This window comes from Paroedura picta, chromosome 4, assembly GCF_049243985.1.
Source record: "Paroedura picta isolate Pp20150507F chromosome 4, Ppicta_v3.0, whole genome shotgun sequence".
NCBI lineage: Eukaryota > Metazoa > Chordata > Lepidosauria > Squamata > Gekkonidae > Paroedura > Paroedura picta.
In genome coordinates, this window is record NC_135372.1 from 91,276,485 (window position 1) to 91,289,519 (window position 13,035).

The 13,035-nt window shown below is 42.1% G+C and overlaps 2 protein-coding genes across 2 annotated transcripts; one reads left to right on the top strand and one right to left on the bottom strand.

Annotated features, from left to right (window-relative positions):
* Positions 1–18: 18 nt before the first annotated feature.
* EBNA1BP2 (EBNA1 binding protein 2) lies at positions 19–8,842 on the top strand. Its single transcript, XM_077334135.1, has 10 exons — positions 19–224; positions 348–462; positions 1,179–1,262; positions 2,110–2,264; positions 2,672–2,795; positions 4,029–4,118; positions 4,783–4,858; positions 6,052–6,148; positions 8,017–8,179; positions 8,598–8,842. Exons 2-10 carry the CDS (start codon positions 379–381, stop codon positions 8,646–8,648), a joined length of 924 nt encoding a protein of 307 aa, XP_077190250.1. The 5' UTR covers positions 19–224; positions 348–378; the 3' UTR covers positions 8,649–8,842.
* A 401-nt stretch (positions 8,843–9,243) lies between these two features.
* Positions 9,244–12,940, bottom strand: CFAP144 (cilia and flagella associated protein 144). Its single transcript, XM_077334141.1, has 4 exons — positions 12,747–12,940; positions 11,175–11,234; positions 9,737–9,840; positions 9,244–9,528 (listed from the first exon to the last, which is right to left on the bottom strand). Exons 1-4 carry the CDS (start codon positions 12,880–12,882, stop codon positions 9,415–9,417), a joined length of 414 nt encoding a protein of 137 aa, XP_077190256.1. The 5' UTR covers positions 12,883–12,940; the 3' UTR covers positions 9,244–9,414.
* Positions 12,941–13,035: the final 95 nt, after the last annotated feature.

The window sequence follows — 13,035 nt, forward strand, 5'->3', positions numbered from 1 at the left end:
GCTTCACTGCGGCCTCTCGGGGACCGGAAGTAGTGGTGCACGCTTCCTCGTGGGGCGCGTGGTTCGTTGTGGTGAGCGGACGGGGATTTCTCCCTCTTCTGGTGCTTGCACGCTGGTCTGGCGTCCCCGAGAGGAAATTGCGAGAGCGGCTTTGGTTGTCGCTGTGTTTCCTGGTCAAGGTTTTCTGTGACGAACAGAAGTTAAACGAGCAGGGGGCGTTCTCGGTATGTAGGGCTATGGTGGGCAGTCTTCCCCTGCTGCCCTTTTGATAAAAGATCCAGGAGCCGCCATATCTTTCACGGTCTTTGGGAAGGAGTGTGCTTCATTAGTATTTTCCCCCGCAACAGTTTGGTGGCCCCGAAATCCGGCAACTCCAGAATGCGGCGTCCAATGCTCCAGGCAGACATGGAAGATTCCTCAATGTCTTCAGATTCTGATGAATCTGTTGTGACCGATCGAGAGGTACGCTTGTTTCTGTATTCAATAGTGAGGGTCACTTTCAGGTTTCCCGACTGGTAGTTCGACGTGTATGGTCAGGCTGGCTCCCAAAGTAGCCTGTGATGGTTGATGGTATTGCGTCTGGTTTTTTAGACTACTGAAAAAGTCCATTCTTTCAACTTACCAGGGTCATGGTTTATCTAGCTCCAAGTTAAAAGAGCAGTGGTTTTCCACAGAACTTTTGGGTGCCTTGTGATGCAAGTACTGTGGCTTCACTGTATTGTTTCTATATCATCATTATGCCTCATGATATTTAATGTAGACTGATACATGCATTGGGACGAATCATTTTTGTTATGAGAGAATGTATCTAGTATATATTCTCTTAAAAATCTCTACAATAGTCTTGTAAGGTAGCCCAGTATACTGGTCTCCATTGGGGGGGGGGGCAATATGGTGAATTGGGCTGTTTTGTTATTTGTTTCAAATACTGTCCAGCAGCTTAGCTTATATTTGTTTCAGTTTTCAGCGGTATAGCTTATATTTAGTCTTTCCAGTTAAATGTACTTGTGTAATGGTAAGACAGCAGTTTAAACACCTCAGTTTATTTGCTCATCTTTGTATTTTTGTTTCCCACATGTTCTTTTATCAAGAGTCGGGGGTGGTTGAGCTATTTTTTTTTTTTAATTTGTGAAGGTCAGGTTCCTAGGATGCTATTTATGTCTCTCTTTCTTCTATAGCTTCAGAAAGCATTTACTAAAGGGTCACTAAAGCCAGGTCTGAATGTTGTGCTTGAGGGAAAACCAAAGGCTTTCAACAATGTGGTGAGTAGTAGGTGATTATTGTCATGCTGAATTTCTAGGTTATGGGCTTAGCATTTAGATGGAATATCAATCACTCTGTTCAGTTGTATTTGAGCTTTGTACCTTGCAGCCATGCATTCTATTTTTAGAATGTCTTGAGATTGTTATTTGTAAAGGTGTCATACACAAGATCTGTATGGTGTTTATTGTATTGTTGCTTTAGATTATAGAGGTAGGGGCAGGTAAAAATGTTACTATTTATTTAGTGAAAATTGTATAAAACATTAAAATATAGTAATTACTTAATTCCATTTAAATAGGAAACATCTGTCTCTAGTTTGGATTTTGCTATTATTGTTAAAGTTGAATTACTTTTGCTCCTTGAAGTTGTATGGAACACTTGAACAATACTTAAACTTCCATATACTTAAGAAGCAGCCTTTAAACTTTGCATAGGATGTTGGGTGGGCACCTGAGAATTATCAAATTGTGTAGGGGAATGGATGGATCAATGTGAGGGTTGTCATTATGTCTTTAGGGTAAGGTGACCAGATTGTCCCACTTTTGGAGGGACATCTTGGGGCACCTGGCAAATTGTAATTATGTTGAAATTAAAAAATACAATACTATTTTCGCGTTCTATGTTCTATGAAAAAAAAATTTGCTCCATATAGACCAAATTTTTAATCAAGAATCAAGCGGGTCAATGGTGTCCCGCTTTACCAATGTTAAAATCTGGTCACCTTACTTTAGGGTATGTTTGGGCAGGATCCTTTCAGATTCTTAGTGCTTTTCTTGGGACATGCAAGTGAATGAACAGAAGGTCTAACATACTCCATTTAATCTCTGTTAATGTGCTTCTTTCTAGGATGGACTGAAACAGTGTCTGTCAGAATTCCAGAGGCATTTAGCCTGGATAGAAAGGCTTGATGTGACTTCTTGTTTGGAAACAAATGTTTCTAGTCACGTACCTGATAAAGATGCTGTTGACCCTGAGGATGACTTCAAGAGAGAGATGAGTTTGTAAGTCTGTGTATGTGGCTTCCAAAGAGCTTGCTGGATACACTTTATATACAGTGTTTACCCTTTTTGGAGCAAAAGAACAAACTGTATTTTTTTTTTATTGCTTTGGTCTTGCCAGTGCAGTCTGTGGTCTTGCTGTGCTGGATGACTGCTTTGTCAGGGCTCACAATAGTGTACTGCATTTGATAAAAATGTACTAGGTGGATTTCTCATCCTGTGAATACAGGAGGAAAATCTGTATAAGAGCTGGCAAAGGAGAAAAAGAGGAACAAATTGTGCTTTTTCCAAATATATGTTAGCATGGAATAGCAAGAAAGAACCTGAAGTCTACTTATCTCATACTCAGGGCATGGAATATACAAGGTGCAAACAGGAATTAAAAGTGTTGATGTAATTCTTTTTTCCAGTTATCATCAGGCTCAAGCTTCTGTGCTGGAAGCCTTACCTCAGCTACATCGGCTCAAAGTCCCTACTAGGCGGCCTGATGACTATTTTGCAGAGATGGCAAAATCTGACCAGCAGATGCAAAAGGTATCTGTTAATATTCTTCCTTTCAAAAAAAAAGCTCAGGTTTTCGCCTTCTGTTTGGTCTTTCAACTACTGTTCCCAAAGTGATTTAAAATACAATAAAATACAGTGATTCTCCTCTCCCCATGTTCAAAATATGGTATGGTAGAACATTGTGAGATAACTGTGTCCAAGCATTCCCAGGCCTTCCACGGCCCCCACCAAAGTCAGGAAGGCCACATTCAATCCACTAAAGGCCACCCTGCTCTCTGGCAAGCTTACCTTTGGGAGGTGGGCCAGCAAAGTGGGTCAGCTCTTCTGGTTGGAAGGAGAGGGAAGTGGCCAGGGAGGTGAGGCAGACTTGCTATTGGCCATCTGTGGGAAGTGGACACTCCGTACTGGAAGGCCTACCCACAGATGGCCCATCAGTTAGTGAGTTATCTGCACACATTTGCCTTTTATTATATTAGGGAAAGATTATTTAGTTAAGATTAACAACTATAGCATTGCTTCAGTATTAAAAATCCCTATGGTAGTATGATTTGGCATCCTAATCTCCCTCTTCAAAGTTGATAATGATAAATTGGATAATTGTAGTCAGAATTGTTGTCCAAGATGCTACACTACAATTCACTTTTGCTAGCAAGGGAAATATCTTCATGGGCATTATAGGCTAATATGACTGCTCTTCTGTATGTTGGCCTGATTTGCTGTGTAACAGCTGTGCTGCAGAAATAATGGAAGTGACATATTTAGAAAGTTGATTGAAAAAGGAAAGTTCCAAATGGGGAGTTACTGGAGACCCATCTTATCTAGCCTCTGCATTACTTATAATCAACTATGCCTTCAGTTTACTATGTAGTAATTTATTGGCTATTATACCATTTGTTAACTTTGTATAAAATCTGGAGTTGTCTGTAATGCTGCCTGTTCAATTTGTATTAGTTTGAATAATAGACATTCTTGCAGATGTTATGACATTGCATTAAAGAATTGTATTTTCTTATCAGTAAGGTATTATATAAGGTAATAATGTAATTCTTTCTTGGATGTATATAAACATTAAAAAATAAAATGTTTGACATGTAGGTAATCACCACTGTATTACTATATCTCACTGTTTTTTTTCCTTATTGTTGCTGTTTGCCATGTTTACGAACATGGCACTCCTTAAAAGATTCAGTGAAACCTGAGAAGAGGGTCAGTGTTGCAAACAAATCCCCAGTACATGTATGTTGTTTGGTCTTTCCTTATTAGATTCGTCAAAAGCTGAAGAGCAAACAGGAAGCCATGGAGAAGTCGGAAAGGGCTAAACAGCTCCGTGCTCTGAGGAAATATGGCAAAAAGGTGAGGATGAGCTCTGGGGCTAGGGCCGCAACTAGGGGTGTGTGCATACAGCTAATCTGAGACAGAAAAAATACCCCCAAAATACATTACTGGCTTTATTTAAACTGATTACAGATAAAAGAATCTGATTGGCCACCAATATAGCTGAGCTCAAATAAAGGCTGAATTTTTCAGTTTTTATTTGGGCATGGTCAGCTATACTAATTAGCTGGGGTAGTGGGAGGTGAGAGCTCTCAGCCAGGTCTGTTTCAGCAGGGAGAGATCTACCTATTGCACACGGATCCCAGGAATAACTTGTCCTGCAGCGTTGGGCTGTCCTATTTTAAAAATCATTTTTCCCCTTTCATGGATTTATTGTTCTCCCTAAAAATTGGGATTTCTGAAAAATCCTGGATCTGAATACTAATTTTAGGGTCCAATAGACCTGAGCTGGGGGGGATTAAATTATTTTTACACATCCCTACCACAACCTTTGTACTGAACTGGCACACTAAAGTGTCTGGAAGTCTACAAAATGTAGTCCTGTGGGAGAGGAGTCCAGTTGCTGAGTATAAACAAATAGGAATCATGATGTGCAGTGAGAAGTGGGTGCGAATGCAAATCTGTGCACAGAAAGGGAACTACTGGGATACAAGAGCAAGGCTCATTCTCTGCTTCTTGATAGGTGCAAACGGAGGTGCTGCAGAAGAGGCAGAAAGAGAAGACCTCAATGTTGCATGCAATCAAGAAATACCAGAAAGGTGAGACATTCCATATTTCTCTCCCTCCCTCCTCTGCTGCATTATCAGATGAGGGAGAAATGGCTTATGAGGTGTCTGAGGTGGGAAAATGTAAGAATCTGTTTAGCATTGCATAGTGGAAGCCAGTTAAGATACTAGTAGTTGTAATGAAAGCTTGCCCCATAAGACAGTATAGACTTTGGTCCTAGCTTCTAAGCTCAGGGCACCAACTTGGTCTGGTGACTCCTTATCTGCAGGATCCTTGAACATCAGTATTTGCTGAAGGGAAAATCCCACCGTTTAATGTTGGAAACATTTTTTTCCCATTCTGAAATAATTTGGCTAGTCTTTAAGAGACCCTGGCATAGGTAGAGTCTTCAATAGATTCAGGAGGATGTAACACTTCTTGGGACTGCGCTGTCCCCAAATTAATCTACTGTATTTGCTGGCGTATAAGACTACTTTTCCCCCTTGAAAAACAAGTAGGGGGGTCGTCCTATACGCCGGGTGCACTTCAGTTGGGATAGACATAGCTGCCCATAGTGGCCTCCCGATGCCCGCCCACCAAATTCTACATACCATCCAGTATCGCACAGTATCCAGCACGGCCTTGGCGGGTCATCTGCATGGCTGCGACAAGCATTATCAGCAAGACAGGGGTGCCAGCCTTTTCAGCATGACCGGCCTGTTCTGCTCAGTGGGAAGCAGCGGTGCTCCGGCCTGCCCCTTGTCTACGCAGAGCTCACACATGGGCACTAGTGCCTTTCACAGGGAGATGCAGGGGCGGGCCGGAGGTGCTGCGTTTGCGCTGTCACAATGGTGACAAACTCTATATTTTGAGTGGAAATGTTGGGGGGTCGTCTTATACGCCCAGTCGTCTTATACGCCAGCAAAGATGGTATTTTACATTAATTCATTGTTACATGTTAGGCTTGTGTGTTGGGAATGACAGAAAGAAGGGATGGTGGTTTGTACTTATCTGTCCTTGATGTATTTGAGTCCTTCTGATCATCGGTTACTGTTACATTACTGTTGCTGCACTATAAAATCCACAATCTACATCGCTCCACCTATCAAATGGAAGTTATAACAACCTATCACATGAAATCATGCAACGTTTTAAAGTGCTTACGTATAGGGATCTTGTCCATTGAGGTCTAAAGTTTATTTTGTCTTTCTTTTGTGGCTTGGCATCTATGCAATCCTTTATATAGGTCTCTCAGACAAGCTGGAATTCCTGGAGGGAGAACAGCCACCACCTTCTCAGGGAAAGAAGAAAGAGGGAACTGGGGGCCAAATGATAAAGAAAGGGTAAGACCCTTGCAAGTGGAGGGATTTTAGCCCAAAACTCTACTTTTACTTTTCTGATAACAGGCTTTTTATTCAATCACTTCGTTGTTCTGAGAAATTGTGTAACTCAAGTGTTGGCAAACTTCCCAAGAACAATAATTGATGCGCAGAAAGGTATTTTACTATATTATATATATTGTATTGAGCTGACATGCAGAACATTTCTCAGTTGAGGAATGGTAGATGATATTCACCTCTCAAAATTATTTTAAGCCATATTTTTTTTTTGGTTTAAAGAGTTTGTTTTTAAAATACAAATTTCTGGTTCTTGCATAAGCTTCAAAATGTAAGGACAGTGTGTATGAAGATGAAAGTAATCAGATGACAGAATAGCTTCATGTTTTAAAAACATGAGATTTCAAAGGAAGTTGCATTGTGACTTTGAACAATCGGGGTTAGCACTGCCTTGGAACTTGATTACTGCTGCTAGGTGAGAGAATAATATGGTGAGGCTGTGGAGACCTAAGTCACCTGGTGGCTATTGGTTTTTCCATTGTGCCTTGAACAAGATAACCAAACAGCAGTGATCCGTGATTTGGAAACCGTTAGCAGGTTTCCCATTTGCTATTTGCATCTCTTCCTCAAAGCAAAGAGCCAACTCTGGATTTTGTCCACCTGACTGGAGCAGAGGGTTGCCAGGTTCTGTCAGGGTTTGGGGGGGAGGTAAATTTGCTAGATCCAGGTTCCAGGGAAGCTCGGAAATAGAGCCTTGGACTACAGTGCAATACAATGCCATGGAATCCACCCTCCAAAGCATCTATTTTTTCCCAGGGGAACTGATCACTGTAGTCTGGAGATCAGCTGTAATTCTATGTGATCCCTAAGTCTTAAGTTTTCCTGGGCTCCAAGATCATTGCAGATGGGGACTGCAGCAAAGAAATTAAAAGATGCTTGCTCCTGGGGAGGAAAGCTATGGCAAATCTAGACAGCATCCTAAAAAGCAGAGACATCACCCTGCCAACAAAAGTGCGTTTAGTCAAGGCTATGGTATTCCCAGTTGCAATGTATGGCTGTGAAAGTTGGACCATAAGGAGGGCAGAGTGTAAAAGAATTGAGGCTTTTGAACTCTGGTGCTGGAGAAGACTCTTGCGAGTCCCTTGGACTGCAAGGCGAACAAACCGGTCAGTCCTAGAGATCAGCCCGGACTGCTCCTTAGAAGGCCAGATCCTGAAGATGAAACTCAAATTCTTTGGCCACCTCATGAGAAGGAAGGACTCCTTGGAGAAGAGCCTAATGCTGGGAGCGATTGAGGGCAAAAGAAGAAGGGGACGACAGAGAATAAGGTGGCTGGATGGAGTCACTGAAGCAGTCGGTGCAAACTTAAATGGACTCCGGGGAATGGTAGAGGACAGGAAGGCCTGGAGGATCATTGTCCACGGGGTCGCGATGGGTCGGACACGACTTCGCACCTAACAACAAAGTCCCACCTGAAGGCTGGCATCCATACTGAAGCATGGGCTGCTTCAGAGGAACCCAGAATGTATCACTTACATATCTGTAGGGAGCTACCTTCATAGGGAGATTCTTGGCTATAAACCTCACGGTTTGTGTTTTGTCCCAGCACGTTATAGCAATCATTTTGTGTCTCCCATGGCATTCCATTTTGTAGTGATGTCCACTCTTGTTCTTAAAAATACAATACTGCTAACGGGCTGAACAAGACTGGGAAGCTCTTCACAGTAGGATGAAGTAAGAAGTAATTTGTTATCTCTGTTTATGTATGCTTGAGTGGGAAGGCAGAGGCCTGAGAATGTCCTTTATGGAAAAGCAGGACGGCAGGTAAGCAATAGCCTCATACCCAACTATAATGGATGTTGCTTTTCTTTCAGTCCAAATGCCAAACGACGATACAAGAATCAGAAATTTGGGTTTGGTGGTAAAAAGAAAGGCTCCAAGTGGAACACTCAAGAAAGTCACAATGATGTGTCCAGCTTTCGTGCTAGTGTAGCCCACTACAAGGGCTCAGTAAAAGCAGGAAAAAAGGGTGCCAATGTAAGTATCTGTCCTGGACTAGAATGAGGGGATAGACTGTTATTGCACTGGGAAGTAGGAGGGTCACATTCTGGATGAGTTGGGGAAAGCAGGCAGTTTTGTAGTCAAGTTTTTTTTATATGGCCACACATCAGAAAGCTAAAATGTCAAAACTTTTAGACAATATAAAAATTGTTTTTCAGTTAAATTAGCTATAAGCACATGGTGATAGTGGTTGTATTTTATTCTTCTGGTGGGCTTGAATCACATGGGCACAGAATTTCACTATGGGAATTTTGTAGTTTAATGGTCAGTATTCATCTAGATTTCCCTGGAATTTCTTTCTACAACTAGGCTGCTTGGGGAGCATATTTTTCTGGGACAGAATAGAATAAGATAATGGGGAAATCACCAATGCTGAATTTGTTTTTCTTTGCAGAAGAGGCCTGGTAAAAAGGTGAGGCAGAAAATGAAGAACCGTTCCCGATAGAGAATGAAATGGGTGGACTTTTTTCTTTGTAAATTGTGGCATTCTTCAGGAACTAGCTCTGGAAATGGCAGGTGCTACTGTCTGATGCTGAATGTAACGTGTGTTCATGAACAGCCATCAGTTGCTCCCTGCTGCCTCTCTTCCACACTAGTTTTCCCTTCTGTGAGACTTAGGAATTAAACAGTTTTGAAAAAGTCTGTCTGCTTTCTCTAGGTTTATGCTGGGAGATCACTGATCCCTTGTTTCATATACAACTGCAGCATTTTCAGCAGAGGATGTGATATTCTGTAATGGAGGTTTTTGTGTAAGATCAAGGGATTCTGATTTGGGCACGGGCAGGCACACAGGACTTAAGACCATGTGGCACATGTTGTTGATATTTGTGTGTCTGGGCTGTACTACTGTGCTGCTGAAATAATAACCTTTGTCCTACTCCCATGTCACTGGGTTCTTTTAGGGGTTGAATGTGGTCAACTACCAATCAATTGCCATGTGATCCCCCTCTATTTGTACAACAGCTTCTCAGTGTGGAATGGATCTTCCGGTTTTTAAAAAACTGATTTCTGTTTAAAATATAGAAAGGAAGATGGAACTGTGGCGGGCAACATACTGAGACATATTTATTGCAAGAACGGAAGTGTTTCAGCAGAAATCTTCCATGCCTATAGTATTTACTTTGCTGCATCAGATGATTGAGATGGTGCAGATCAGAAACCCTAAATTAGCGGCTTGGGGTTCATTAAACTTGAATGATTTTATGTCCACCTTATCTCTTATCCTTCACCATCTCCTTCAGCCGCCACATGGCAGCCATATATCTAGTGATTTCGGTGCTCCGACTTGGGAAGTTCAGTCTCCTGTCATTCCGGTCAGTACTGATCTGCAAAAGAACACAATCATACTATAAAGAACATTTGGCAGAAGGAATAATGAACTAAACTGCCAATCCATATATGGCTGGAATTTCTGACTTCTGATCATCCTACAGTATTTCAAGACTTACTGTGATGCTAGTGACAGGAAATGGATTGATCTTGTCCCCCATCCCCCAGTTCAGGCAAGTCGTAGCTCCACTTAAACCCACTCACCAAAGGTGTCGAGAACCAGCCAATTTCCTGGCTTTCCGACTGTGGTTCTTTATATTTCTTGGTTGGTTCAAGGGCAGCATGATGAATGAGTTTCAGGAATTTAGCTGCAGGGTTAAATAACTAGAATTAAATTAGAATTACTTAGTCTAGAGAATAAACTCAATTCATTAAAAAGTTAAGAGCCTATAAGTTAAAATGAAAGCCTTTAAAAGTATATCAAATTTTCAGTGTGGCCATATAGGTGAATACTTAAATCTAGAGATTGGTGTCATGGATGGATAAGAGCGATCTTTTTACAAACTTGAAGGTTCCTATTTGCAGAAAATTCTGAAATAAAAAAAACACACACCACCACCAAAAACCCATGATGGGGTTTAAAACCTTCTGAAATTAACAGAACAAGCACTTGTAGCTTTAAGAAATTAATGTCCATGGCTAGCAGTCATGGTTCCTGTCAGTCAAAGGCTGGGGAAAGGGGCTGGCCCCTTTCCAGGGCTGTTTTGGCCTTTGAGAAGAATTAATTGAGGCCAGGCTTCGCAGCAACCTATTGAACATCTTACTACCATGTAACTTTTCTGACTCACCCAGGATCAGCTGCTTGGTATAATTGCCCCATGAAAACCAGTAGTAATTAGAGTTTTAGAATAGGATCTAGAAGACCCAGATTGAATCTGCATTTTGTTGTACAAACTCCAGCTGAATGACGGGCCAGTCAAACACACTCAGCCTATCCTACCTCACAGGGTTGTTGTGAGGATAAGATGTATAAGAGAATGATGTAAGCTGCTTTGGGTTTCCATTGTGAAGATAGGTATGGATAAATTAATAAAGACAAATATTGACAAAGATGGGAGGGAGCAAATATAGTAGGTTGGGGAAAAAGGTAAAATCATGAGAGTTGCCAGGAAGAGGCAAAAAGCAAATAGTATGGAAGGTGGGATACAAAGGAAAGTGAAATGCCTTGTTTACTATGGATTTCTTACATAGTTTAAGAAATCTATGGATTTCTTACATAGTTTTCCAATGCAAAGGCTGTAAAGGGGAAGAAAAATTTACAAGGGGGATATAGAAAGATAGGTTAGCTAGTGAGTGGGAAGGAAGGCAGGAAACAGGAAAAGAAGGCTATGGTGCTGTCAGGGAAGCTGAAGAAATAGTGGGGAAGTGTTAAATGATGTCCACAAGTTTTAGTACATCCCTCCACTCCTGTGTACTATTAACTGTTTCAATTATTTTAATTAAAAACACTTCAGCATTCATGGCTTACATGGGACCATGCCCCAAATATTCTGATAACTGATTTCAGCATTTTACTTGTGCTTACTCCTTTTGCCAGAAATGTTGATTGCAGTATTATGCCTTTTGATGTTTATTTTCTCTATTTATTAATGGCATAGCAAGAGTAAACTATGAGAAATCTTGACAATGAAGGGCTCATTACCGTCAGCAGGCTCCTCTAAGTTATCATGCCAGGACATCGGTTTTCTGGTTATGGTATGAACTATAGGTGGAAAAGAATGCATGTTTGTTTAATTTGTATAGCCTTCCAAGTCTCAACAAGCAGCAAAAAGTTTGCAAAGATACAAATCCTCAACAGTCCATTGACAAGATACAGGTTAAAAATGCAGCCAGATCTGCCAAACTATCCACCAAATGTTTTCTGAAATAAAGTTCCTGCACATGTTCCTGAATGCAGTGAATGTGCAGGCATTCTATCCCCACTCTGCCAAGTGATTCCAATGAATTGCACCTACCACAGAAAAAGGCCATGAATTAACTGTTGATGTTGGACAGTCCTAAGAAAGAGCACAAGGCAAAGGTTGTGTGAACACAACATGGCCTTTGGTCAGGGACAGTCCCCACTAAACAAGTCTCATGCAGGAACTAGGGCAAAAAATGTGGTTAAGAAAACTAGAAAGTGATTAATTTCCATCTTAGCAGGAATTGCAATCCCTTTAAAACATCAAGCGCTTTTACACATGCTAAATAATGTAGTTTCAATCCACTTCAGTGACCATTTGCAAGTGGATCTTGCCATTTCTTACAGTTAAGTCCAGTGACAAAGTGGATTGAAAGTGTTATTTATGAGCCTGTTAGCCTGGGAGTGGCAGGCTATACATTATATAAATAATAATAATGTGATAACAATAATTTAAAATTATACCCTTAGCTGAACTCAAGCAGTAAAGAAGTATAGTATTCTGGTTACCTGATTAACAATATATTGTGAGTGGGTGGGCAGAAAGGGATGTCCCAGCGTTTGCCTCTTGTGGCCCTTCCTTGCATTCCCAGGGAATTGCTGATCACCACTGTGGGATGGTAGGTGAATTTCCTCCAGATCAGGCTGGATTCTGGAGATTTTTGGTGGTGGGGGATCACTTGGGCATGGAATTGGGGTCATTGTGGGTAGGCAGGTAGTTGTGAGTTCCTGCATTGTTGGACTAGATGACCCTGGATGTCCCATCAAACTCTATGATTCTATGATACACCTATGATACAGTAGGCCATACACCTGCTGGAGATACTCACTGGGACCTGTCCACTTTTTAGAGAGATACTTCTGTGTCTGAGAAAAAACATTGCAGGTTTTTTGTCTGAGAAAGGTAGGTGTGTGGAAGTCTCTATTATGGACCTCATTTTTGGAATGACTGTTTTCTTTCCACTGCCAGGCAAACAGGTTCCTGGATTTCAATGGATTATGTTGTTGTTTTGCTTAATAGCTCCTGCTATGCCAGGGCTATTAGGACTGTCTGACACCTTGACCTTATTGGGCCCACTCTTTCAGGATTACAGCCTTGATTTCTGATGGGTCATGAAGCGTTCTCTCCACCCCCCCCCCCTTCTCTCTCTCACACAGCGCATCCCTAGAAGCAAACTGTTAAGGAGAAAGCTCCTGCAAAAGTAAATCTGATCCGCTTTCTTTGGGTTGTGTAGCACTGGGGACACCAGCCCCATTGGTGGGGAAACCGCCTCTTCTCTCCCCCGCCCGGCGCTGCTTGCATAGCTCCCGTACCCTTTAGGAGAGGATTCACCCCGTACTCCGTGTGCAGGCGCTGGCACCGCAGTTCTTTCTGGACCGTTTCACAGAAGATCTTGTTCTGACTTACAGGGTCCAGGGGCTCTTTGGTGGGCCGCGCCGCCCCCGCCATGTTTCTCGGTCACCGGCAGAACCCCCTCCCAAGCTGCTGCTCCTTCCCACCCCGCGCCCCGGTCTCCTAGCAACTGCGGACGATGGGAATTTCTCCAGCCCGGAAGCCGGCTTTCGCCTCTTTCTTTCTCATTGGCCGAAAAATTAAAGGTCC

Excerpts from the sequence above, each read along its gene's own strand:
- CFAP144 (XM_077334141.1), bottom strand. The coding sequence starts at position 12,882 with ATGGCGGGGGCGGCGCGGCCCACCAAAGAGCCCCTGGACCCTGTAAGT. Across the intron at positions 11,235-12,746 it reads GGTGAATCCTCTCCTAAAGG|TTCATACCATAACCAGAAAA; the intron begins GTACGGGAGCTA and ends TTCCACCTATAG. Across the intron at positions 9,529-9,736 it reads GCTGGTTCTCGACACCTTTG|ATCAGTACTGACCGGAATGA; the intron begins GTGAGTGGGTTT and ends GTTCTTTTGCAG.
- EBNA1BP2 (XM_077334135.1), top strand. The coding sequence starts at position 379 with ATGCGGCGTCCAATGCTCCAGGCAGACATGGAAGATTCCTCAATGTCT. Across the intron at positions 4,859-6,051 it reads AATCAAGAAATACCAGAAAG|GTCTCTCAGACAAGCTGGAA; the intron begins GTGAGACATTCC and ends TCCTTTATATAG. Across the intron at positions 8,180-8,597 it reads CAGGAAAAAAGGGTGCCAAT|AAGAGGCCTGGTAAAAAGGT; the intron begins GTAAGTATCTGT and ends TTTTCTTTGCAG.